This window comes from Anomalospiza imberbis, chromosome 12, assembly GCF_031753505.1.
Source record: "Anomalospiza imberbis isolate Cuckoo-Finch-1a 21T00152 chromosome 12, ASM3175350v1, whole genome shotgun sequence".
Taxonomy (NCBI): Eukaryota; Metazoa; Chordata; class Aves; order Passeriformes; family Viduidae; genus Anomalospiza; species Anomalospiza imberbis.
Genome location: NC_089692.1, coordinates 14,477,340 through 14,503,164, shown reverse-complemented (window position 1 = coordinate 14,503,164; position 25,825 = coordinate 14,477,340). Strand labels below are relative to the sequence as shown.

At 46.4% G+C, this 25,825-nt stretch overlaps 3 protein-coding genes and 2 non-coding genes across 6 annotated transcripts in view; 3 read left to right on the top strand and 2 right to left on the bottom strand.

Annotated features, from left to right (window-relative positions):
* RSPRY1 (ring finger and SPRY domain containing 1) overlaps positions 1–10,272 on the top strand; it is a 30,365-nt gene extending 20,093 nt beyond the window's left edge. The window contains exons 9-14 of the mRNA XM_068202993.1: positions 304–447; positions 3,775–3,886; positions 4,893–4,995; positions 6,098–6,250; positions 8,311–8,415; positions 9,326–10,272. Of these exons, the coding sequence (XP_068059094.1) occupies positions 304–447; positions 3,775–3,886; positions 4,893–4,995; positions 6,098–6,250; positions 8,311–8,415; positions 9,326–9,422 (714 nt within the window). The 3' untranslated portion in view covers positions 9,423–10,272. The remainder of the gene's footprint in view (positions 1–303; positions 448–3,774; positions 3,887–4,892; positions 4,996–6,097; positions 6,251–8,310; positions 8,416–9,325) is intronic.
* ARL2BP (ADP ribosylation factor like GTPase 2 binding protein) overlaps positions 1–19,176 on the top strand; it is a 43,851-nt gene extending 24,675 nt beyond the window's left edge. The window contains exons 1-7 of one of the 2 annotated variants that reach the window (XM_068202996.1): positions 12,301–12,361; positions 13,734–13,851; positions 14,738–14,796; positions 16,259–16,365; positions 16,992–17,077; positions 17,894–17,990; positions 19,107–19,176. In XM_068202996.1, coding sequence (XP_068059097.1) covers positions 13,814–13,851; positions 14,738–14,796; positions 16,259–16,365; positions 16,992–17,077; positions 17,894–17,990; positions 19,107–19,169 — 450 coding nt within the window. In that variant the 5' untranslated portion in view covers positions 12,301–12,361; positions 13,734–13,813 and the 3' untranslated portion in view covers positions 19,170–19,176. Of the gene's footprint in view, positions 1–12,300; positions 12,362–13,717; positions 13,852–14,737; positions 14,797–16,258; positions 16,366–16,991; positions 17,078–17,893; positions 17,991–19,106 lie in introns of those variants that run through there. The other variant, XM_068202998.1, reaches the window with a different exon arrangement.
* A 1,712-nt stretch (positions 19,177–20,888) lies between these two features.
* On the bottom strand, positions 20,889–23,749 carry PLLP (plasmolipin). Its single transcript, XM_068202995.1, has 4 exons — positions 23,592–23,749; positions 22,103–22,276; positions 21,610–21,729; positions 20,889–21,530 (listed from the first exon to the last, which is right to left on the bottom strand). Exons 1-4 carry the CDS (start codon positions 23,703–23,705, stop codon positions 21,417–21,419), a joined length of 522 nt encoding a protein of 173 aa, XP_068059096.1. The 5' UTR covers positions 23,706–23,749; the 3' UTR covers positions 20,889–21,416.
* An 820-nt stretch (positions 23,750–24,569) lies between these two features.
* Positions 24,570–24,652, top strand: TRNAL-CAG (transfer RNA leucine (anticodon CAG)). The gene has a single exon. It is a non-coding gene; the product is annotated as a tRNA-Leu (tRNA).
* Positions 24,653–24,764: 112 nt separating this feature from the next.
* TRNAL-CAG (transfer RNA leucine (anticodon CAG)) lies at positions 24,765–24,847 on the bottom strand. The gene has a single exon. It is a non-coding gene; the product is annotated as a tRNA-Leu (tRNA).
* Positions 24,848–25,825: the final 978 nt, after the last annotated feature.

Here is a 25,825-nt window from a genome sequence, read left to right as displayed (position 1 = left end):
TAGGTTTTGCTGTCTTGGTTGTCTTAGTCTTTAAATTTTTATGTTGTTTCTGTCAACTGTCTACTTTTCTCCTTTTTTTTTTTTTTTTTTTTTGCCTGTGGCTTAACCACTGAACAATTTTCAGTCTTGCCTACTCACTAGTTTGTGTGACAACTACTGCTATAAAGAGAGGTCGTTTTGTCTGAAATGCCTCTGAAATTATGTTGGTATATTCTTATACTCAAGCAACTTGATCCAGGGCAGGAAGGTGTTTGTTTGAGTGGTGACTTTTGGGGACGCTGGGTTTCTGTTTGGTTTTGGTAGGCACGATGTGATGCCTCGTCCTTCGAAAGCGTAAGGTGCACGTTCTGTGTCGACTCTGGAGTCTGGTACTATGAAGTTACAGTCATTACTTCAGGAGTGATGCAGATAGGATGGGCAACCAAAGACAGCAAATTTCTCAACCATGTGAGTACCTGTAATATCACTGAGCTGGTGATTTTAACATCAGTATTTTCCTTCTTACAGCATCTGTGAAAATAGCTCTGGTTATTCTGTGGTCATAACTGAGCACTTGCTTGTTTCCTTCAATTTTTCTGTGTTCATGAAGAGCTCGTTTTGCTGAATTTGGTGGTACAGGAGAAGTCAGTTATTGCTACAGGCTGACACTGTTCACCTAAGTCACACAGAGCTGCGGCAGTGACGGCCTGTTATCTGCTGGCTGTTGTCTGGAAGCTATAGGGAACTTATTTCTTATTTCTTGTAGCATAATCTCTTGGAAGTTCTTTGGACAACAGTAGTTACTCTCTGTTTTTGGAAGCAAATAATAAGTCACCAGGAACAGCAGTTTCTCATGCACTGTCCTTTACAGAGATTATCAGGCAGCCATTTCATCATCCTCTTTAACACATTTTCCTATTAAATCTACTTTCACAAGGGAAATAACTCAAATTCACTCTGGGATAAGATGGTATCATTTGACTTGCTGGTAGCAGCAATAAGGGACAGTTTTGGAATGCAAAAGCTTCTTTTTAATTAAAAAAAAGATTAAACCCTCTACCTTCTTGCCTTTTCCTGAGAGTACAGAACAAGTCTGCTGTCTTATTTTATAGCTTCCTTTACTGTCCTTCTCATCCAGATAATTTTGTACCTTATTCTTAGTTCTAAGTATTCTTCTTCCTACTATTTACTTGTAAGATTATGTACTTGCTAGCATTAAAGCAAAATGTGCCACATGCACATGAAGTCCAAACATAGTCAATCATCATGGAGATGTCACTGGGCCTTCTTTCTTGTTAAATCTTCCTGGTAACTCTGCATGGCTGTTAGAAACTTTGTATGCTTTTTATGCTATGGTATAACTTGTTTCAGTATTTCCATAATAAGAAAGAGTAATGATTACTACCCAAAAAAGTTTTCTACCTCAGCTTAGAGTTAATTTTCCACGTTATCAGCCTTCCAAATGACCATTAAAGTTTATTGAAGTGCAAGCTAGAATTTTAGGACAAAAGGTATGTCAGGCCTAGCCTAGTGCTGAGAATGGAAACAGTGCTGGGGTTCCAAGTTGACACTCCTACTGGCTAAGCTTGAGTGAGAAATTCACCTGTAGCCCTTCTTTTCTGTTGTAATTGTGTGGCTTTCTGTTCCTACTTGGAATTTATTTTAGGAGCAGAATTATATATTTAATGTAGAGATAAGCAGTTAAAACTGCTCATTTCTGATTATTATAGAAAGTCATTCTACAGCTGAGTCAAATGCAGAAGCTAATATGAAGATAGGCCAAATGCATATATGTGAGTAAATATTGATTGTGGGGGTATGAGATAAATACATTAAGGAGATTAAACAAACACCAGTGGCAGGAAACCCAGTGGGAATGCAAGAGTAGCTTCTGTCACCATTTAACTTGGGTATTCCTGTGAGTTCAGAGGTCTTGCTCCATTTCTTTTAATTATTCATGGAAATAGCATTGTCTTCTGCTGATGTATGACATGCACATATCTCTGTGTCACATCTAAAGCCCAGTGTCACATTTTTAGCATGGAATTGAAGTGTCATTTAAGTAAAAAAAAATATATAAACCATATACAAAACCATAAACCACCAACCGAACAAAAATATGCTGACCTGTGCTGAGCACAGTCCTTGCAGACACTGACAGTAACAGAAACTGTTGGAAATAAAAGACCATGTGTCTGCCATTAGACTGCTAAGAGGCTTAAAAGATTTTTCCCCCCACTTACTGTTAAGGAGCTTGGTGTATGTGCATTTTCCTGTGTGTCCTGTACAAGGTATGAAAATAGGAGATGTCACATCTCTGAGTAGGGTGATTTTTCTGTTGCTGCAGCTGTTTTGCTGGTGGCCAAATGCTGCTAAGTTCTTCAGGTGTGTGCCTGAGACACAATGATATTATCCTCTGGGTATGTCACAAACACAGGCCTCAGAAGCCATATGCTCTTTATTTACAGCATCTGTAACAAAAAGACTAGTCCTAAATATGACATTAAACACCCATTAGCAGGGCTTAGCTTTAATGTGGGATATGGGAGGCTTGTGTAATCAGATGCTGTCTGGTATTTGCACTCTAGACAAGCCATGCTGAGCACGAGGAAGTTGCTTACCTTCCATAATGCTTTTGGGTTTCATGGTTGGGCTCTGCTACGTGACAGATTTTTCTCCCACTCTGAAACCCTTTAGTTCTGTGTTTGCCTTGGACCTTAGGACTATCACTTGGTAATGTTTTCACAATTTGAGGGAGGCTGGCAGTGAAAGGGACACAATATGCAACAAATTAGGTGAAGGGGCTGTGTGTGTGTTCCCTTTGTGTACTGTGGGTTCTGGTGGCACATGGATATCTTGTGAGGAGGGCAATACAAGCTTGGTACTGGGGCTTCAAGATAAGAGAGTGATTGTTACTCTATGGTGACTTTTAAAGATGCAAAAATTTAACCTGTTTGGGTACTAGCCTTCTGATATTTAAATACTTTAACGGACGGGAGTGATTTGAGGTCACAGAGAATGGAAAGCACTTTGGAAACAATATCCCCTTCTCCCTTCCTCCTCACCCCAACAAATTCCCTTTTGATGTGAAAATGAAATTAAAACTAGTTTGAAAAAATGGTTACCATCATAGGGGAGAGAGAAAGAAACCCTTCCTGCTCCTGGAAGAGTGGTTTAGTCCCAGTTCTTCAGTTCTTTTTTCTGCCAAGGTTGGGATTAAACGCACAAGACAGTATTTCTTGTTTGGACTCAGATGTTCATTAGTTCTTATCTATGTTACAGTCTCAGACATGAGTTCTACAGCATTTCACTTACAAACTACAAAATGGAGCCCTGTCTCTTTCCCTACAAGGCCTTTTAAGGATGAACTGTCTAATTCAGAAATTACACCTAAATTATTTTTACTTTTAACCCAATAACTAACCACCTGTGCCCCACAATTACTTTTTCATCTAATTACACAACACCACCCAAACCCATGAAGAAAGACTAGCCTCCACCCTAATATATTACTATATTTTAAAACCTTAAACTCCAAGTTTTCCACCATGGGATGTTACACACTTCTATTCAAACTCCACACCCACAATCCCAGTTCTGTCATTCAACTTTGAAAGCCTTCTCCATGGCCTCAAGTCAAATGCACTGTTCTCTTGGGGGTCAGCTCCTGTCAGCACAGAAAGTCCAAAATTCTCTGTTTCCAGGGTTCCAACAGTTTAGGTGAATGAAAACAGGCTTTAGCCCCTGAGTGTGAGGAGTGGCTGCAGGCTGAAATGCTCTGCTCTCTCTCTGAAGGAAGGTTACGGCATCGGGGACGATGAATACTCCTGCGCGTACGATGGCTGCCGGCAGCTGATCTGGTATAACGCCAGAAGTAAACCACATTCCCACCCCTGCTGGAAAGAAGGTATTCAGTCTGTCTTCTGCTCTTCATCCTAGCTGGATTTCTGCACAGGATTTTTTCCCCTTGCAGGTGTCTGTTCATAGGTGCGAACAAAGCAGTTGCTGCCTAATTCTGATGATCATACAGATTTAATAATTACTGTGTCTTTAAGAGTGATTTAAATGAGCGCAGTGGGCACTACAGTCTTGTTCCCCAGTCTGTGTAAAGAGACTCTTGTTGAGTAAACACTTTGTTTTCAAACGCAGAGTGAAAACCACAGCACCAGTTAACACTGGACGCTTAATCATGACACTTTTTTCCACTTGTTTGTAGTCATACACAACAGGGTTGACATCTTCCTTTCTGGGTTAAAAGAGTTGTTTTAGAGAAGGGGAAAAAACCTTGATCTCTGAATTAGACTTTTTTTTTTTTTCTTTTTTAAGGAGGAGTTGCACTGTCTTGCTTACTTTAAATTCTTGGATAACTACTTGGACAGCAAAGTTCTGTTCTTGATCTCAGCTTTGAAATCTTGGTAGGATTCTGTGCATGCCATGCTTGTGTGAACTGTGCCGCCTTCTCTTCTATTAAAATTTTCCCCCAAGGATGGCTAAATTAAAACACCTCTTAAAAATAAATAGCACAAGCATATTGGAAATTTCTTCTCAGAACACCCACTTGCTAAAGTCTATTTTCAACAGGTGTAAAATAGCCAAGGAGTGACAGAGTGCAGCTTTCTTCTGGCTTTGGCAAATACTCTGCAATACTTCAACTATGTAGTATTAATGCTCTGGCAGACTAAAATACTTAATTTTTTACTATTTTCTCCTGGGTTTTTTTTTGTTTTGGTTTGGGTTGGTTCTGTTTTTTAGTTACTGTCTGTATCAATGTTTCTTCTTTTGTGCTTTTGCAAACAGTTCTTTTAAGTAAGACAACTCACAGTGACATATGTGATACTTGAAACAATAACTGTTTCAGCTGTTGACATTTAACAGAAATTAAATCTTTAAATGATTTTTGTTTTGCATGTAAGGAGACACAATAGGATTTCTACTAGACTTGCAAGAAAAGCAAATGATCTTCTATTTAAATGGAAACCAGCTTCCAGCTGAGAAGCAAGTATTCTCATCTGCTGTGTAAGTATCTGCTCATTTAGAAGGACGTGACCTCTGTAGATAATTGAGTTAATTATATTAAGAGCTTTCAATTTGAAATGTAAATTCATGTTTACTTACCTGAAGCCATCCTTAAGCAAGTTTCCCTGTTGAAAGTTGTGTAGAGATCAGTAAGAGGGATATAATTTTACAGGTGGATTTCAGGGTCCAAAATAAATGCTGTGGACTTTCCAAAGGTATGTTCAGCTCAGTGGTTTATACTGTCAAATTAGCATAGCATTAAAATAGAATGAGGCTGCAGCAGAGATGAACAATTTTCTGGTGCCTGAGGAACTTATCTTCTGAAAAGTAAAGCCTATCTTGTAAATGTTGGAGAGGGCTTGTTAACTGACTGCCACTCACTGGGGCCAGCTCCTGGAGCAGCACACTGAATATTCATCAGAGGATGTCTCTTGGTAGCATTGCAGGCAGGTGTTTGGCTTACTTTGCCAACTGTTGTTAAAATTAACACGTGGTGAACTCCTCTCTCACAGGGAAGTTCAGCCTTTTACTTCAGAAAATATAAGCTGGTGTAATACTTGAGAAAGCAGCTTCCTATGCAGCTTAATTAAACATTACAGTACTTTGTCAGTTATTCCTACCAGGCTAATAACTTCATCCATGTTTTCTCCTCAGAATAAAGTTCAAGATGCAGGCAAAGAGTAGTTCAGTTTAAAGAGTTGCTGAGTATCTTCTTTATTCAGCTTTTAGTGCTCTGTTCTTTGAGTATGGAATTGACAAACTTGAGTACTTGTTAGAACTCGGGGTATTACTGAGCTTTTGCCTTTCCAGTAAACTTGAGAGGTGATAGTTGTGATTTTTAAGTGTGACTAATCCTAGTTGTACAGTAGGCAGCCTTTATTGGCTGACTCACTAAGAAATTCAGATAAATCCCAATTCTAACTTCAGGAGTTGAGAACTAAACAAGGTAAGTATGTGCAGCTGCAGCTTGATGCTGTCCCAGTTAGCTGCAAAACACTGGTATTAAACTTGTCTGTGTCTCAGGGTATATTTTCAAATGGTAATAGTAACATGTCTGAAAGCTCTACTATTATTTAAGTCATTCTAAAATGTCATGTTGCAGATCAGGGTTTTTTGCTGCAGCAAGTTTCATGTCCTATCAACAATGTGAGTTCAACTTTGGGGCAAAACCCTTCAAGTACCCACCACCAATGAAGTTTAGTACCTTCAATGATCATGCCTTTCTGACAGCAGAAGAGAAAATCATTTTGCCCAGGTAATCCTCTTACCTTGTGTGTTTGCATGCAGAGAAATAAAATGTTTCATGTCTGAGTTTGCCTTGTACTCAGCAAAATTAATTTTTTATGGGGTCAAACTTCCATAGGTTCCTCTTCTAAAAGGATGGGACAATAGGCTCCAGTGCAACTTCATCAGTAGGGCAGCAGATAGTAACCAAAATCCATTCAATTAAAATATATTTTGTAATATTAAGCTAATTAAAATGAACTAGTACCACACAGTAAGCTGTTTTAGTGGAAGTACCCTCTGTCATCTAAGGATGATTAAGTTGATTGAGGAGGTATAGTGTTAATTAAAAAAAGATGTCCTATTTAAAATGGACCTAATTTGTGGTGTTGGCAGCATGGAGGTGCTGAATGATTGTAAGTCTTGAAATTGTCCTTTTCTGATCCTGATGAAAATTTCCCCATTTTTGAATGATAGCACTGACAAAGGTTATTCAAATTTAGAAGTGTTTTCCCACCTAAATATAATTTAACCCAGATAGAAACAGGTCTAGATACATTCTTATTTAGCTTTTACCAAACTTCTGACAGGAATAAAAACTAATAGCTCATCTGAATCAAGTTATTAGTAATAAAATAATTTACTGGAACATAAGCAGTAACACTGTACAGTGTAATCTATGTGGTGTACCCTGGGTATCAGACTGAAACAATCTTAAATTGCAACTAATTAAGTGGGGTAAGGTTGTTGAAGGGGGTACCCCTGGCTGTAACAAAATTCAGAGACTGGTTTTGAATTATCTAGCTTTGATCAAGTGTATTTGAGGTACTTAAGTATCTTAGTTTAAAAAGAAAAGAAAAAAAAACCCCATACTTCTGGGTTTGAGTCACACATTTGCAAAGTTTGAGGCTTGGAATATTGTATTTATGCAGAGAAAATCAAATGCAACTTGCAAAATCATGTTGTGCTTGCCTATAGCCAGAGTAAATTATTTCTGCTTGTGACTGCTTTCAGTGATAGTCTGATGTAGTCTTTAAGATGATCTGTTAGGTACAAATTTGTGTTCTTCTGTCTTGGTAGTGTCCCACACTGAATGAGAGGTTTGTAGTTTCTGGCTGATGCTCAGATGGGATTGATGTTGTTCTGGCACTGTTCTTGCAATGTTCAGGCAATAGCTGTGAGAGCTGTTACATGATTGTGCCAAAAGATGAGAGACAAACTGGGGGAAACTGGTTTCCTGTTGATGCCTGACTGGTGAAACTTGGCCTCCTGTGTTACAGACTCTTCATTATGCAATAGCACTGAAAGGCTCCATTCAAGGTTGGACACTGTTGTTCCTTGTGTAAACAAAGATCATCCCTGCCCTACAGCCTGAACTGCTTGGAAATGATAAGCCAATTCTAAATTAAAAGATAGCTTTGATCATCTTAAAAGTGATAGGAGATAATTAGGGTCCGCTCATACAGGCCTTTGCCTTATCCATCACAGGATTTAACATAATTCAGCACTGCTCTGAATGAGTTTTAGTGCATCTGGTGGTGGGCCAAGACACATCACCCTGCCATTGAATAGTTGTGATGGGTGCTGTGTGTGTGTTCCAGGTGGGAAATGTCTTGTTTCATCAGATGAGGGATTTTTACCTATTTTCTCTCCCTTGTGGCTGTTGCCATACTAAGAAATTGATTTACAGTTTTTATTCTTTTAAACTGTGGTAGAGCGTTATAGGGTTTCTGTATGTTGTAGATACATGGGTTTGTGAGGTTTATTTGTTTGGGGTTTTTTCTTAACTGCTGAAAGCAGCCAGGTACAAAAGAATTTCTGAAAGTGTTCAGCTGTGGGAACTAGGAGAATTGTTACTTAATCCCCTCTTTGTCCCTTTGACAGACCAGAATAGGGAATCAGCTTGTTTTGCAGGTCTCTGGGTGTGTTAAGCCTTTTTGTGTGGGCAATTGTGATTAATGTTTATCAGCAGTGTGATGCAGCACTGCTACGAGTGTTATGTTGGCCTTGATGCAATTCTCAGAATAGTTTTGAATCTATTGCTTGGAGTCAAATTAATGTTTGAGGGGGTCTGTCTCTCTCTCCCTTCAGACACAGGCGCCTGGCTTTGCTGAAGCAAGTGAGTATCAGAGAGAACTGCTGCACACTTTGCTGTGATGAGGTAGCAGACACAGAACTCAGGCCGTGTGGGCACAGGTAAAACCTTAAAAAATACCAAGTCCAAAGAAATAGGAAAATGTGTGTCTGATGCTCAGCTTAGATGAGGCCATATGCAGTCCCTGCTCATCTTGGTTGACTCCCCAGGATAAAGGAAATAACTTTCTTTCCTTTTAAGGATGTGATGTGTAGATGTTAAATACAGTATTCCCACTATTCTACTCATCCTAGACCTGAGCAGATTGAGCCCCCAATTGTGTGTGTGTTTGGGGATGTACAAGGCTACATCTGTGTGCTGCCCTGGGCTACTGATTCTTATTTCCCTGATGTCAAAGGCTTTACTGATTAGTACTTGATACTCGTGCTATGAAATCCAGATCATGTGAGGAGAGCAATTAATACTCCTTAAATGTTCAACAAATGGATCGTCTCAAGTCACAAATTCCTCTAAAAGCTAAAAATGAGACAGCAGTATGAGTTACACCATAATAGCACTTTCCTGCCTTTAAGCAGCCTACTAAGAAATGAATCCAGTTAAGTCCAATTCCTTAGAGTTTTAGAGCACTCAGGGAAGGAGTCTTGCCACGTGTCTAGATGCTGGAAAGTTAAAGAGAGATGTGCCTGGTGTGTGCCAGCAAGAAGTGGAGAAGTTGCTGCAGGGCACTGGGGCTGCTCTCCAGACCAGAGTGAGTGCAAGGATTAAGGAGCACAGGGAAGTGGGATCCTGAGCAGCTGCAGGTCTGGGAGATGCTGAGCAGCAGGAGCTCCTCTCAAAGCCTGTAAATGGATCCACAACACCTGACTTGCAATGCCTAATCTTCACACTGAGGGACGTGACTGTGCCTCTGGCAGGCTGACTAAACTGCTTAGTGCTTGTGTTGTTTTGTTGTTGTTGATTAGTTTTTCATACTGTAAAAGCAGGCTTTAACTGGTTTTTCTTCTCCTTCAGTGACCTGTGCATGGAGTGTGCCTTGCAATTGGAGACCTGCCCTTTGTGTCGACAGGAAATACAAACCCGAGTCAGACAGATCTCTCACATTTCATGACACGCGTGGAGAAATACCACAGACTTGTTTTTAAAGAACTCCAACCAATACTGAAAGGGGAAAGCATCTCTAACCAATCTTTATGCACATAGAACCATAGCCACGGCCAGATTTCATGCTAACCTGTAATCTGTTTATCTTAAAACCGAAATCTTTAATAAGCTCTTCCCAGCTGCCAGCAATGGGAGCTGGTTTCAGCAGTCAGGAGCTATGGCTATGGGTTCCTCTGAGCAAGAGCAGAGGGAGTTGTCTCTCCTTCCCCTTTTCCTTCTCGCCTGTCGCAAGTGCTGAAAAAATTTGCACTGGAAGTACACATACAATGCATTCTAGAAAAGAGGAGAAAATAAGTATTTCCTAAAACAGGGCCGTGCTGTCTTGTGCTTGAAAGTCTCTATTTTTGGCAGAAGTCAGTACTAAAAAGAGAATGCCAATGTTTTCCTGTTTAATGTAGCCTCCTGCTGGTCAGAGACTCTGTATTTTCCGATATTAAACTGCTCAAAGACTGAATCTGTACACAGACTGATTTGAAAAGACAGTGTGGAGACTGTAGAGAAACTCACAGGTTTTAATAACTTGGTGATTCCAAAGAATGTTCTGATTTGTTTTTAAATGTTAAAAGATCAGTGGTATTTTCAAGTACATAATGTTTCTGATACTTTTAACTTCGGTACCCACATTTTTTTGTGAGGTTATAATTTTCAGGAGGTATTCTTAACTAATTATAATGCTGGACTGGAATTAATTTGATATTCTGGGTATTTTTTAAGGTATCATTGAACATCTTTTTTAATCAGTGTTGTTTTTGAAAGTTAGCTCAATTTTTCCAAAGTGAATATATCTTAAAATATTAGAGGAGCGTTCTGGACCCATTTATTTAAAACAAGGTTATTTGGATAGCAATTTCAGTCTTATTCTTAACTCCTTAAAAATGCACCTTGCTTGCCACTTGTCAGTCCTGCTCTGAGCAGGTTTGGGGCCACACTTTCTATTTTTGGTAGGGATCATACAGTGGGAATCTCTGCTCCACTTTAAATACACATTTGTGATGTTTGTATGTTAAGGATGCACTTCAGTAGGCAGCTCTTGACTTCTACTAGGTTTCTACAAGGAATCAGGGTTCACAGCTGGTGTCAGTGAAGTAGCACAAAAATAGGTGGGGTTCTGCTTATTTTGCACCAACTGAGGATATGACTCGGTCTCTTCCAAGTCTTGCACCGGTTGATTTTTTTAAAAAATATCTGTCTGTATAGTAGAACTTTACCAATTCACACACAACTTACACCAAAACCATCCCACTTCTTGGCAGTGATTCAGCAGCAGAGGCTGTTGTAGTGAATTCTCATGGTGTGATGTAGCTTATTTTTAAAATCATTTATTATCTTCATTGTACTACAAGTACTAACAAAGCAGAGCTGAGGCTGCTTCTTCCTGCTGAGCACTCTGGCTTCCTACAGACCTCAGCAGGAGCTGAGAGCTCTGCACACAGCTCCCAGAACCCAGCTCTCTAGCATCTCCTTTCGCCTTCTGCCTTTGCTAACTCAAGGGTGCTGAACTTCATCCAGAGATGTGTGAATTAGGAAAGTTCTGTCCATAATTTTCACGTTGACTTTTGTCCAAATGTAGACTGAATCCAGCAGCAGAGTGCTGTTTAGTGTTTTTGCTAAAATGTGGATTCACTTCCACCTTGGATGCTTGGTCTGATTTAAGTCAGACTGGCAAATCTGTGCCACAGGGATCTCATTTCCTTGCTGACTGTACTTTACAATGTTTTGCTGTATCCATGTTTTCAGTCAGGGCTGAGTCCCTTCCAGCTCTGTGTTCAGTGAGCAAACGTGAGTGCCATCACTGCCACAAGGGTGTTAAAAATTCAGAGTCGCTTGAAATGAAGTTCTAGGCTCTTCCAAATGCAATGATGTGTTTTTATCCCTAAGGTACCAAGTTACAAATCATACTTTAGGGAAGAGGTGGGACAGAACCATTTTGAACTCTGCCTTAATAGAGTCTAGTAATTTCAGGGCTTTGGTTTCCCTGGCCAAGATAACTGAGGTAAAATTTTCAGAAGTGCCTAGGACTCCTAATTCGTATCAACTGCTGTATGAGATTAAGGTCTTCAGGCCCAAGTCCACAATGGCTTGTAGGCATCTGCTGTCCCCTTGGAATGCAGGTGACCTCAGAGCCTTGCTGCCTTTGTGGACATGGGGCCAAGTGCCCGTGTTCTTTATGGAAAAGATGTGAATGCTTTGGAAAATTTTGCCCCAGACCGTCTTCCATGCAGCTGGTGCTGGGCACAGGAAGCCAGCGGTGGCGGAGGAGGGAGCTGCGTTGTAGAGAACTGTCCTGTTCATTTCACGAAGGGAAAGACTGTACACTTGGAGCGGCTTTCTGCCGCCATCCACGCCGGGGGCGTTTCTGTCAAGCTGGACACTCCAGGACCAGAGCGGTGTCACCTCGCTCCCTGCACGCCCACGGCTTTGGGGACAGGGACGGGAGGTCCCCTCTCAGGGGGAAATGAGTTGTAGCAAAGTTGTCCATTCAACAATAAAAACATCCTGAAGGCTGTTTGTTGTTCTTAAATTCATTTTCGGCTGAGATGGAGGTGCGTGTTTGCGCTCGGGTGGGACAGTCGTGCCGGGGGGCCCAGGTCGCTGGGCTGCAGCAGCTGCGGGCTGTCCCCAGCCCTCGGAGCTCCGCTCCCTGACGGGAAGCCCGCTCTGCCACTGCCATGAACAGGCCCGTGCTGCTGTCTCCCGTCTGCCTCAGAGCGGACCCGGCCCGCGCGGGCCGCGCTCCCAACCCGCCATGGCGCTCTGATTGGGCGGCCGGGCCGGGGGCGGGCCCAGCGGGCCGGAGCCGCCCTGTGATTGGCTGCGGGCGGGGCGGAAGAGCGCGTTCCCCAGGAGACGGCCCGAGGGGAGGGGGCTGCGCGCGGCCTGAGGGCGGTGGGTGCGGGCCGCGGGGCCGCGGCCCGGGAGCGGCGGGTGGCACTGCCGGGCGGCACTGCCGGGCGCTTTGTGCGGACAGGGAGGGTGATGGCCCGCTCCCCTGGGTCCCTTCGAGGAGCGGGAGGGAGTGAGGTGGGCTGGGTGCCTGGGAGGAACAGGGCTGGAGGGCTTTGTGTCCCCCCCTTGCCGGGATCGAGGATGGGGAGGCGAGGGACGCGCTCAGCTCCTGCCGTGCTCGCGGGGATGCCCCGGGACTGCTCCGAGGGCCGGCGGTGGGTGATGCCCAGCGGGCGCGGGGAGTTCCCATCGCCAGCGGCCCCGGCACGCCGTGTGCCCTGTGCCCGGGGTGCCGTGTGCCCTGTCCCCGGCACGCCGTGTGCCCTGTGCCCGGGGTGCCCTGTGCCCTGTCCCCGGGGTGCCGTGTGCCCTGTCCCCGGGGTGCCCTGTCCCCGGCACGCCGTGTGCCCTGTCCCCGGGGTGCCGTGTTCCCTGTGCCCGGGGTGCCCTGTCCCCGGGGTGCCGTGTTCCCTGTGCCCGGGGTGCCCTGTCCCCGGGGTGCCGTGTTCCCTGTGCCCGGGGTGCCCTGTCCCCGGCATGCCGTGTGCCCTGTCCCCGGGGTGTTGTGTGCCCTGTCCCCGGGGAGCCCTGTGCCCTGTCTCCGGGGTGCCGTGTGCCCTGTCCCCGGCACGCCGTGTGCCCTGTGCCCGGGGTGTTGTGTGCCATGTCCCCAGCATGCTGTGTGCCCTATTCCTGGGATGCCGTGTGCCCTATGCCCGTGGTGCCATGTGCCCATGCTGTATACCCTGTCCCCGGGGAGCCCTGTGCCCTGTCCCCAGGGTGCCATGTGCCCTGTCCCCAGCATGCTGTGTGCCCTGTCTCCGGGGTGCCCTGTGCCCTGTCCCCAGGGTGCCATGTGCCCTGTCCCTGGGGAGCCCTGTGCCCTGTCCCTGGCACCCACTCACAGCCACGGGCCGAGTGTCCAGCTGGGACACAGCCCCTGGGATCGCTGTCCAAATCTGGCCTGCCAGCCTGGTCTGGGACACAGTGGAGCAGGGTGGCACCTCTGTCCTACCTGGCTTTATTTCTATAATGGTCAGTCACAGATGTTTCAGGAGAAAAGATGTAGAGGTGACCCAAAACCCCTTTATAGGAACTGATTGCATTTTGAGCCTGTTCCCTGAATGGGCAGAGAAAGTTTCTAGATTATTTGGGTTATTACAGAAAAGCAGTAGTAGTCATTTTGGAAGAACATGATGTTGGAATTCCTGTGTTTAAGAATTAAAAATTTATTTCCTGGTTTGCTCTTCGGGAAATGTATGGCAGTTTAGCAACTGAATTTTTATTTACACTAAGTCATGTTATTCCTTAGCACTTTGGTCAAAGAGAAGAAATAACCACTAACAGCTGAAACATACAGATTGTGTCTTCCACTCTGGCTAGGCAGGAGCAATGGAGACTTCTGATGGAGAAAGTTTGGGTGTAGCCACGTGAGTATGCTGCATTCTCATGTGTCAGATTTCAATAAGCTAATTGCTAATTAAGATATCTTGATAGGCATATGATTACACAAATGAATTTATACCACACTGTTTAGCAGATTCTGCCTCTTAGGAGAGCAGAGGTGCAGAATGCAAAGCTGCAAAGACATCCTGTGGATTATTTCCTGTGTCTGAACAAGTTGCACAATAATAGATCCAGACTCCTCATGCTGGCACCAAAGATTTCTTCCCTGGATTAATTCAGATCCATAATGGTGTTTAATATTTGCTCATGATAGAATAATTTTAGGAAATTATCCCATTTTTTGGATCATATTAGGATGTTTCTTGCATAAGAAAAATATATAAGTTTCTTCACTTATGGGTTAGGTTTGGTTAGGGTTAGGTTTTAAGGTTTACTTTTGTATACACTCAGTTTAAGTTGTTCCACAAGACCAAATATTTAAAAATATTCTCTAGAGTGTCTACACTTCTCTGATCACCATGTGCAGGAAAGAGAAGGGAAATTGGTAGCAGCTGGGATTTGTGGGGTGGAAAAGGCTTAATTTGCTGTTCTAATTACACTCTTTACATTATTTTGCACCAGAACTAGAATTACCTTGACAGTAATGCCAGTCAAATAACAATTATTTTTTCTTGCAATTAGGCACCTTACTGGGAGGAAATAGAGTAGAGGCCTGATGAGAATCTCCATGGAGCAGTCTTCTCATCAGTGCCATGGATTGTTTTGTAGGTTGAACCTAGGAAGTTCTTCAGTTATCTTGTAATTACTGGGTTTATTTGTACTTAGGCTTTTGTTAACACTTTTTAATTTTAACTTTAATTTCTGCTCTGGTCAATATATATATATATATATATATTCCTTTGCTTTCAGCTCCACCACTTCTGATGAGTTTGATGCAGTTGTTGGCTATCTGGAGGATATCATAATGGGTAAGGTCTGCAAGTAGGTACAGACAACAACAGGGCTGCTGAACATGTTGCCAGCTGCTCTTCTGTTAATTAGCCAACATACAGAGCCCCTCCCTGCTTCATGGTGGCTTTCCTTCCTTTCCCACCTGGTAGTGTAGTAAAAATATACATAACATCCTTCTGTGTGCATGTGACTCTTGAAAATTATTCTCTGCATCACTGCAGAACATTGTTTCACAGACAAACAGTAAAGATGCTTGTACATCTCACAGAGAAATCAAAGCTTTCTGGGATTTTTATGGAAGACACTGTGAGAGGCAGCTTTCCCTTCCCCAGCTCTGCCCAAACTTCTCCTGACACTTCTGTCAAGATGTGCTTAGAAGCTGCCATGGTTTGTCTGGGCAGTTTTTTGCAGTGCCCAGCTGCTGCTGCTGCAGGGAACCTTTTGCACTCGGAGGTAACGTGCCTGAGCTGCAGGCTGAGAGTTGGTTCTGTTCCAGCACTGAAAGCTGCAAGAATGGGGAGCCTTGTTTCTTTCTATCCAGCCCTAAAGCACAGAGATGCTCATAGAATCACAGAATGGTTTGGGTTGGAAGGGGCCTTAAAGATCACTCAACCCCCTGCCATGGGCAGGGACACCTTCCACTAGAGCAGGCTGCTCACAGTCCCACCCAGCCTGGCCACCTGGCAGTAAAAGGTGCTCAGTTCTCAGGGATGTGGTTTAACTGAGCAGTCAGTGTGTGCAGGGAAGCTTTTTACAAGGTGCCAAGGCAGAATTCATGCTGATCAGCCCTCAGCTGCTTTATAGGAGCGGCACATCATTTCTTTGGTCACATCCTTCCCAGAGAGATGTAGATTCTGGAGCCTCAGTTGCCTGGTGATGCAGTTGAATCTGAAGGAATGCTAGCTAAATTAATTTAGAATGTGTCAGAGTTTGGAAGGCTGTGACTGGTGTCCTTTACCAGTGTTCATAAGTAATCTTTTTATTGATACCTGTTTTGTGGAAAAACAGGTATAAATAAATGGTAACCTACCATGTTTATTTTTACTCTTCTTTTCTTCCACAACTGGAAAAAAAATTCTTTGGCAATTGAAAATTTAATTTGGGAATTTCACTAATATTTTAAAATTCAAAGAAAAAAACTTAGAGTTCTTGTAGGGAAGAGGTATTCACTTAATAAAAAATACAGATGTTTTGTTGACTTTAAAGCCAGAGCAAAAAGAGGTTGAGAATAAATACGTATTAATAAATGTAGAGCAGGAGGAGTGTTTTGGTAATATTTTACCATCAGCCTCTGTCCTCTCACAGCTGGGTCAGAAGTGCTGGTTTGGCAGCAGCTGTGGTGCTGATGTGATGAACTCTGCACGTGTGCAGGGCTCTGTGGTTGCAGCAGGGAAGCAGAGGACCAGTGAATGTGGGGTTTGTGTTACAGAAAGAATGACTGAACTCCTAACTCTGTGCTGCATTTCTGTTATGGCCCAGATGATGATTTCCAGTTAATACAGAGGAATTTTTTGGAGAAGCACTACCAGGAGTTTGATGACTCAGAAGAAAACAAGCTCATCTATACGGACATTTTTAATGAATATGTAAGATACCTTTTCCTATTTTTCTTTTTTTTTTTTTTTTCAATATAGCTCTCCCTTTATAAAATACTGGGCTTACATGGAGCAGATCCCAACATGTTCCTGTCTCCTTCAGAAGCACAGCCATGTACTGTGAGCAAGAAAAGTTTTTTTCTGAAGCTTTAGGTTCCTTTCTCATTGTTTCACACAAGATTTTCTAGAGATATTTTGGAAGTTGTGTAGCTCCCTTGAATAGAAATTTAGCCAATTGCTGTAGTAAATAATGTGTTTAGCATGTGTGCAAAGTTTTGTCTTCTCCAGTTGTATTATTTCTTATACTGGATAATTCAATCACATTCTTCATGCAAAGCATAATCAAGAAACTAGACCAGTCTACTATTCAGTACCATTAAATGAGTTGGAAAAATATTTGTTTCTTGATACAAATAGTCAGTGTTTGTTCTCCCCAAGATCCCCAGCAAAAAAATGTGCAGCTCTGTGCCTCAGGGCTGGTGTGAGAACAGAAGCAGCAACGCCCAGGGAGGATCATGCAGAGTGTCAGGAAGGTGTCAGTGTAAGGATGCTGTTTGAAATCTGCTTCTGAAATCTGTTGTGATCTTACTGGGGTGGTTTGTCTGGGTTTTTTTCAGATCTCTTTAGTAGAGAAATACATTGAAGAGAAGCTGCTTGATCGGATTCGTGGGTTTGATATGGTTGCTTTCACAGTGTCATTGCAGTAAGTCTCTGCTTTGCTTTTGGTTGAGGAGTGGTTTATGTGCCTCTAAGTTCTTTTTATCTAGAGTAAAGCTTAGGTTTTTGGCTGTTCTCCTTTAGATAATGGTTCCACTTTAACTTAAAATACAAGTGTTCATGCTGACCACTTTCCATGCTTTCAGCATGTCCTACTGCTCTAAATTCCTGAATTGTCCTGCTGAAATATATTGGGTTTGAAGGGGTAGGAAGAGAAATCAGAATGAGAGCACTGGAGGATTTTTGTATTTCTTGTCACTTTGAAGCCAGACCCTTAAAAGGTTGTGTCTTATCTCAGGCACCTCAGTAGCCTGGTGGTGTTTCAGTCATGTGGTTGAATTCCTATATTGCAGTTTTCATATGGAGCATCCAGAGAAGAGTTTGTTTTGTGTTCAGCTTTTGTATTGAGTCATTTTAGCTAAACCAGCTTCCTGAAGGGCTTGTTTTTGAAAGATCACTGGTTTTCCCCTTGAATAAGAAAATCAAGTGTAATTGGGAACTGAGTATCCTAAAACATTTTAATCTGGTTAATTTTTAATGTTTCTTAAATAAACAGCTCAGGTTTGCAAGGACTGATATGATACTCATAGGTCTTGGATTTAGATAAATGTAATAATGTAGTTGGATTGGAAATACTGCATAGTAATATTTGGCTGTAGTTTTGCTATATGATAACCTGCAACAACATTCTTGTTTAAATACCGATATCATTCTACTTGTCCTTTTTGACCTTGTACCATTTTAAAAATAACAAATTTTTCTCACACAATTTTCTCATTCCCCAACTTCTTTTTCTCTGTAGACAGCGCAAAGATGAAATGCCAGGTGATATATTTGATCTGCTTCTCACATTTACAGACTTTCTGGCTTTCAAAGAAATGTTCTTGGAATACAGAGCTGTGAGTATATCACCTTGTTTATTTTCATTGGCACAGTAGCTGTTGATTTTTTGTAGCTCCACCTGAGAGTACCAAAGGAAAAGTTACTACAGTAGGTTACAGTATTTAATCAAAGGCTGTAACAGAGTGAAAAGAAAAATTATTTCACTGAGTGGCTTTTTAAACTCAAACTGCACATTTAATGATTTCTAGAAAACATTAATAAAGCGGGCATGTGGAGCAGCTCTTCCTGCTTTTGTGAACTTCCTGCATTTGTGAATGTTGTTTTCCAAATGACAGAAGGGAACACTTTTTCACAAGTCTCTGAGCTTGTGGAGTCTCCATCCTTGGAGATATTCTAAAGTTGTCTGGACACAGTCCTGAGTGACTGTGCTTGAGCATGGGGTTTGGCCCAGATGACCTCCAGAGATCCCTTTCCACCTTGGCCATTCTGACTCTATAGTATCTTCTTTTATTTTTTTATTCCTAGCCTATCAAAAATTCGCTTTTTTAGCTTCTTTCGTTTGTTTTCTCCTCCTCTCTGTGCCAGCTGGAGAAATAAACAAAAGTGCTAAGATTTTTGGATGAGGTTTTTCCTAGCAAAATAAAAATCAGTGTCGGTGTTTCCTAGCAAAATAAAGATCAGTGCTGCCCGGTGTCAGTCCAGTCCTGTTTGACAAGGAGCAAAAGAGTCACAGTTGTGGTTATGCCTCTGCCTCTTCCCCATCCCTGTTAATTTTGTGGAAATGGGGCCAGGCTGAAGAGAAAGAGTCAGTCTGTCTATCAGCATCAGGAGGAGTTTCAGGTGGGATTTGCAGACTGAGGTCTCTGAGAGGCAAACGACAGGAGCCAGATTTCATTAGATCCCTGAGCCACCAGCACTGCATTCCCAACCAGGGCTGAGCAAGGCTCTGTTCTGACATGGGCAGACCTGGCAGGGTGACAGCCCCCTTGGCCCAGGGATTCCTGCACAATCTTCTTGGGTTCACAAGAAGAATTCAATCACAGATGCTCAAGTAACATGTAATTTTATATTGGTTTGATGCAGCAGAAAATGTATTGCCTATTTCATTTTTTGGAATGCTTATTCCAAACCATCCTGGAGTCACAGATTTCTTTTTTTCCCCATGTTTCTAGGAAAAAGAAGGTCGAAGTCTGGATTTAAGCGGTGCGTTAGTGGTGACTTCATTAAACCATTAAACAAGTCGTTCTGAAGGGAGTTCTGTTGTATTTTAAGCAAGGTCTATTCAAATTTCAGAGGTGAAAGGCAGCGATTCCCAAGAGACGGCTGGGGCAGAGGGGCCAGGATTCAGCTCAACGCTGCCATGAGGGAGGTGGGTGCTCCGTGGGGCAGGGCCAGGACTCTGGGTCCCTCTCCAGGGCCTGAAATCAAAGCTTTCTGAAATTTTTATACCTTTTTACTAATGGTTGGAAGAGACTGTGAGGGACAGTCTTCCTTTCCTGAGCTCTACCCAAACTCCTCCTGACATGTCTGCCAGGATCTTCTTAGAATCTGCCATGGTTTGTCTGGATGGTTTTCTGCAGTGGCCAGCTGCTGCTGCTGCTGCTGCTGCTGCAGGGAGCCTTTTGCACTCTGATGTAACGTGCCTGAGCTGCAGTTTGAGCTCCTTGTTCTTAGTCCTGTCTCTGCTGAACACAGAGAACAGTTTATTCCTTCTGTTCCTGCAGCACCATTGCTTAACTGGAAATCATCCAGTTCCAACCCCCCTTCCACTAGAGCAGGTTGTTCACAATCCCACCCAGCCTGGCCACCTGGCAGTAAAAGGTGCTCAGTTCTCAGGGATGTGGTTTAACTGAGCAGTCAGTGTGTGCAGGGAAGCTTTTTACAAGGTGCCAAGGCAGAATTCATGCTGATCAGCCCTCAGCTGCTTTATAGGAGCGGCACATCATTTCTTTGGTCACATCCTTCCCAGAGAGATGTAGATTCTGGAGCCTCAGTTGCCTGGTGATGCAGTTGAATCTGGAGAAATGCTAACTAAATTAATTTGGAACATTTCAGAATTTGGAAGGCTGAGACCTGTGTCCTTTATCAGTGTTTGTAAGTAAATTTTCTGTCTAGATTTTGAAATTCAATAGTGATGTCCCATGTTCATTTTTATTAATTTTATGGTTTTTGTTCTCTTACTGTTCCTGTTTTATATACACATATGTCTGTATATTCATAACTGTGAAAATTTTACCCTTGATTTACTCACTGACAGCCAAATAAAGGCAGATCTGTCATGGGCCAATGCCACGTGTCCAGTTCCTTTTCAGTTCTCACCTTCCATCAATGCAGTTCCATTTCTTGATCCTGCCTCTGCAGACAACCTGGTAAAACTTTTCCCATGCAGGGCATGCAGTAAGATTTGCACTGTAGCTCACCATGCACCAGCTTTTGAACTCACTGAATCTACTTATACTACCTTCTACAAGGAGGGTGTGAAAGGAAAAACTGCTCTGCCTGGCTGGGCTTCACTTCTTGTTCTGACAAACACCCAGAAGGTGGATTTGTGGTCTGCAGCACAGGAGAGCAATGTGGGTCTTCCCTCTCCTCAGGCACTGATCCTGCCTGTGTTCCCAGAGCTTTTGCAGACTTGCTTGTAATTTCTGAAAATGACCTGCAGCTAATGGGCAAAATTGACTTGCTGGTTAATTAAGTGAATTCAGGAGTGTGTGGTGCTGAGCCAGGAAGAGGGAGTGATCAAAGCCTTGGCACCTCGTTTGTGTTCTTGTGGTCTTGGCTGCACACTCTGAGCGTGTGTGTGCATAAAGCAATGAGAGGTGAACCCTGTGGACTTGTTCCTTCCATAGCCCACGTGGAGTGGGAAGGAACAGCCACCTCTGCAGTGACATCTCTGCTGTCCCTGCTGTGCTGCCTTCTCACAAGTTAAGTTTTCTTGTGACAGATTCCAGTGCTGGATTTAGGAATGTTTTTATTTAAAGCATAAAATTTATATTCAAATTGTTAGAAATCAATACAAGAACAGTTATGACTGCTTCCCTTGCTTCACTTCTCATCTTCCAGCTCTGCCACTGTTTCTGCACCCCGTTAATTGCATTACTTACACTGTAGCTGTGAATGAGCAGAGAGGGGAGCCTGCGCTTGGGTTAGTCAGTTTTAGTACTGGACTGTGCCAAACTGGCTGAGCCCCTCAGTGGAGCTGCTCTGGTGAGGATCTAGATAAGCCCCGGGGATGAGCAGGAGCTGCAGCCCCAGCGAGTCCGTGTCCCCCGTGGCGATGCCTGTGGGGTCGTGCTGTGGGCACGTCAGCTGGAAGCATCATCAGGAACCACAGGGCAGCGTCCAGGTGACCCAGGGCTGACCACTGCTGCCAGCACAGGCTGGTCCCAGAACGAGCCCTGGTGGCACACGAGGCTCCAAGCCGCCAAGCCTGGCACAAGCTGGTGCAGGGTGGCCCGTGGCCGGGCTTTGCTGTCCACTCCTTACGCGTGGTCGGCCACTTGGCTGGTGGCCGCGTTGCTGCCGAGCCCTTTCCAGGCGCGGAAGCTGAAGAAGGTGCTCACCCCGTAGGTGATCATCGTGACGCAGGCGAAGAACTGGAAGAGGAGCACATCCCACGTGTGACCAGGGTGGCCGCCCCAGCCCCCCGGCTCTCCCCTGCCCGCCAGTACTCACGGAGGCAGCGGCTCTGCGGTTGTAGTCCCACTGCCGCCAGGACGTCGGCTGCACGGCGGCCGCGCACGTCACGAAGGCGGTGAGGTACAGCACGGTGGCCACAGCGTTGTAGATCATCAGCTGGGGAAAAAAAGAGGAGCTCGTGAGGTCTGGGCTCAGGCTCCTGCATGCTGGGGCGAGGCAGGAGCAAAAGGCTCACGTTCACATTCCTCCCCGTTCCCCAGGAGAACACATTAAATGCTCCCCAGGTTGTGCTGGGAGGTTTTTGGATGACACCACAACTGCAGCAGTTGGTGGCTGTAACTTTCTGGATTGACACAGGATTTTTCTGGTTTGAGCATTTTCTAAGCAATTCAAGGGCAGAATGAAACGTCACTGTGCAGAGTGCAGGGGACTTGGTTCCATCAGCCCAGAAGAGATTGAAGCCTTGCCAGACTGTCTTTCCAAGATGTTTCCCTCTTGGGATCCCCCTCACTCCCTCTCAGCTACGCACCACGAGGGACCAGGGGATCATGTAGAACTTCTGATGAAGTTGCAGGAGGTAAGTCACGAAGAAAAGAAGTGTTAGTATCCAGAAGAAGAGGGACACAAACATCACCCAGCCATATGCCGCGTGGAGGTGGTACGTTGTGGCAGCGATGAGAGACCACACCAGCAAACCGAGCACCTGTGGGGCGAAATGGGAAACCTGTTCAGGGGCTGGATCCTGCAGGAGGAGCACAGAGCATCGCCCACAAGCCCAGGCACTGCAGCACCAACAGCAGTTGGGTTCCCCTCACTCCAGGAAAGCAGCGGCACACTCGGCGGGAGAAGGGCTCCTTGGAAAGCCGCTGTGCCCTCTGTAAGCCCGCACCGCCTATTGTCATGGAGGAAACACAACAGCCTTTGTCCTGCCCGCGTCCAACGCCCTGGTTGGTGCTCGGCTGCCCCGACAAAGCCTCCTTGTCTGTCACATCCATTTCTAACACTCGTGATCACAAAATATGTGCTGGGGATGGGGAGAGACATGCAGAGGGGGCTCCTGCAGGAGTGGGAGGTGGCACGCGTGAGCTGCCCCGCTCTGGCTGCTGCCGAGGGAAAGCAGGAGCCTGTTCAACAGCCTGGCCTGAGCAAGGGGCTGCCGAGGTGGGACCAGCTGCAGAGTTGAAAGGTCTTGGCTTCTGGTCTTGTTTCCATCTCTCTTTCCTGGCGCTCCTACAAGGCACCCCCAGCAGCATCCTGCCCAGCCCCTTCCCTGAGCGTTTTTCTCTATGTCACCAGCAGCTCAGCCATGCCCAGGGGCTGGAATCCGGAGCCAGGTCTGTGCCAGCTGTTTCACAATGGCTGCTCAGGGCACATCCCACAACGCTGCCCCGAGGAGAGGGGACGAGTGCACAGGCTCCCACGCGGCGGGGCAGCACCGTGGGCAGGTCACAAGTGGCCCGGTACGCAGCTGAACACCCACCCCCGTGCATTCGTGTGGCACCGCGGTCCCGGGGAGAGCACCAGCGGGAGATTATTGCGGTTGCCTCCGATGCTGAAGCAATGGGCAGTGATGCTGCTGCTCGATTCTACGGCGCAAGGACCCTTGGGCTCCTCTGAGAGCAGCCGCCAAAGGCTGGAAGAACAACCTGGAGAGCTGAGAGTGTTCCAGGGAGCGTGGGAGCCTCACGAGCAGCCCCAGCACAACTCCCCTGGAGTCACTGGGCTTCACACACCCCCCGGCCCGCGCATCAGCCCGTGCCTGGCACTGGGGACCACTGAGCGGAGTTACAACCGGCAAGGGGTGTGAGGACAAGAATCCGACTTGTCCTCTGGCTTTACAGAGGGAAGGAGGAGGGAGGAGGCTGCACTGTCTTAGGGTTGGGGATTACCTAGGGTTAGACAGCGGAGATGGGGTCGGAGCGGCAGCCAAAGAGAGCCCGGGCTGTTTCCAGCTGAAGAAAAGCACCCAAGTGGGTGATGCCCTCCCCCCTCCGCCGCGCCCCCTGCCCGGTACTCACGGCCTGGACGCCCATCAGCCCCCCGAGCGGCGAGAGCAAGAAGGAGCCGTCCAGGGCCGGGGGGGAGCCCGGGGAGGCGCTCCGGGCTCGCGCGGCGCCGGGCAGCCCCGCCATGCCGCGCACCGGCCCCGGGACGGCCCCGGCACGGCCCCTCCGCGGGCGGGGCGCGGGTGGCTCCGGGGCGGCCGGGCTGAGCCCCGAGGCTGCCCCCGCCCCGCCGCCCCCGGGCATGCGGCGGAGCCTCCGCCCGGCGCTGCGCTCCCGGTGTGTCGCCGTGTCCCCGTACAGCGGTACCGCCGTGACAGCCCCCGCTCACCGTGTCCTGGCGATGCTCTGCCTGCAGCAGTCCGGGTCACCCGGGCCTTCTGTACAGCCGCGTCCTGCTCGGTGCTCGCCGGGCACATTTGGTGGCCTCCGGCGCATCGTAGTGCCTGATGTTGCTCCCTCTGCGGGGGCCGGGCGACACGCGTCTGCTTGTTAAATCCTGGAATAATTTGGGTTGGAAGTGATCTTAAGGCACCTCGTTCCAACCTCCTGCCATGCCGGGACACATTCCACTAGACCAGGTTGCTCCAAGCCCTTGGACTTGCACCAACCTGGCTTTGAACACTTCCAGGGACGGGGCAGCCGCAGCTTCTCTGGGCAATCTGCGTAGTGCCTCATCACCCTCCACTTCGGGAGATTTCTGTCAGCCCCTATCTCGGGCTGGTCCGGGTCGCTCTGGGTGGCAGCAGGACCCTCTGGGCTATCAGCCACATTCCCAGTTGGGTGTCATGTGCCCAGCGCGCCCCCGGTCCCATCACGCAGGTCGTTGGCGCAGGCCGTGGCTCGGGGCTGGGCCCGGCGCTGTCCCCGGTTGTTCCGGCGCTGTCCCCGGTTGTTCCGGCGCTGTTCCCGGTTGTCCCGGCGGTGACCGGACACAGCAGCTGGGCTGGGAGCGGGGATGGGAGGCGGCGGCACGGAACGAGCTTGCGGCAGGTCAGGATGGCCGAGCGGTCTAAGGCGCTGCGTTCAGGTCGCAGTCTCCCCTGGAGGCGTGGGTTCGAATCCCACTTCTGACAGCTACTTTTGCCCCGCCCGGCGGCCAGCGCTTTTAGCTGGGGAAGGGGGGCAGGAGCGCGAGTGAAAAAACAAACCCGGCCCACGGCGCGCGTGCCGCAAAAACGTACGACTTGTCAGAAGTGGGATTCGAACCCACGCCTCCAGGGGAGACTGCGACCTGAACGCAGCGCCTTAGACCGCTCGGCCATCCTGACACCGCTGGGCGGCACTCCCGGCCCGTGCTACACTTGAGGGCGTTGTGCAAGCGTTCCGTGAGTGCCGCCGCCCCCGCGCTGACTCCTCCCGGCGGAGCTTCTTCCAAAGCCCGACCACCCTCTGCGAGAAGAACCTTCTCCTAACATCCAGCCTAAACCTCCCCTGGCGCAGCTTCAGCCGTCCCCGCAGGTTCTGTCACTGGTCACAGACAGCAGCGATCAGCGTTGCCCCTTCCCTGCCGCTCCGGAGGAAGCTGCAGCCCACAATGAGCTCTGCCTCAGTATCCTCTTTTCCAGGCTGAACAAGCCACTCCTCACATGGCTTCTCCTCTAGACCCTTCACCATCCTCACGGCCTCCTTTGGATGCTCTGTTACATCCTTAGATACTTCTTGTACTGCGGTGCCCAAATCTGCTCCCAGAACTCCAGGTGAGGCTGCACCACACAGAGCGGAGTGGGACCATCACCTCTCCATCCTGCAACTGCATTTAACATTCCCAGTTCATCCCAAACTGGGAATGTTAGGCACAGCTGAAATTTTTTCCTGCATACATTTGCTTGAGACTAATAGCTCTAAACCAATCTGAAACCAGGAGCTTTGGCAAGTGGAACTACACGTTCTAAGAGTACATGTAAGATCTTTCCTACACTAGGCTGGTTCGTGAGAGGCCATGCCTTCTCCTTCTCCACCAGGCATTAGACAGGAGAGTCATGCTGGGGGAAGCCCTGGGGGAAGCGTGGTTCCCTGCTCAGATCCCTCCTGGTTCCACAGAGAGCGCCCTGTGACTGATGGCTCATCCAAATGGCTCCAATCTCTGCGCAGGCAGGTGTGTGGTACGCTGAACTGACCTCAGACTCCTCCTCCTCACCCTACCTGAATGTAAAGACAGTCCTGCTGTTCCAGCTGTGGAGCTCACAACGAATAAAAAAATGTTACAAGACAAAGCTACAGCCACAACCTTTCAGAAATAGATATAT

Excerpts from the sequence above, each read along its gene's own strand:
- PLLP (XM_068202995.1), bottom strand. The coding sequence starts at position 23,705 with ATGGCGGGGCTGCCCGGCGCCGCGCGAGCCCGGAGCGCCTCCCCGGGC. Across the intron at positions 22,277-23,591 it reads GGCTGATGGGCGTCCAGGCC|GTGCTCGGTTTGCTGGTGTG; the intron begins GTGAGTACCGGG and ends TTCGCCCCACAG. Across the intron at positions 21,730-22,102 it reads TGATCCCCTGGTCCCTCGTG|CTGATGATCTACAACGCTGT; the intron begins GTGCGTAGCTGA and ends TTTTTTCCCCAG.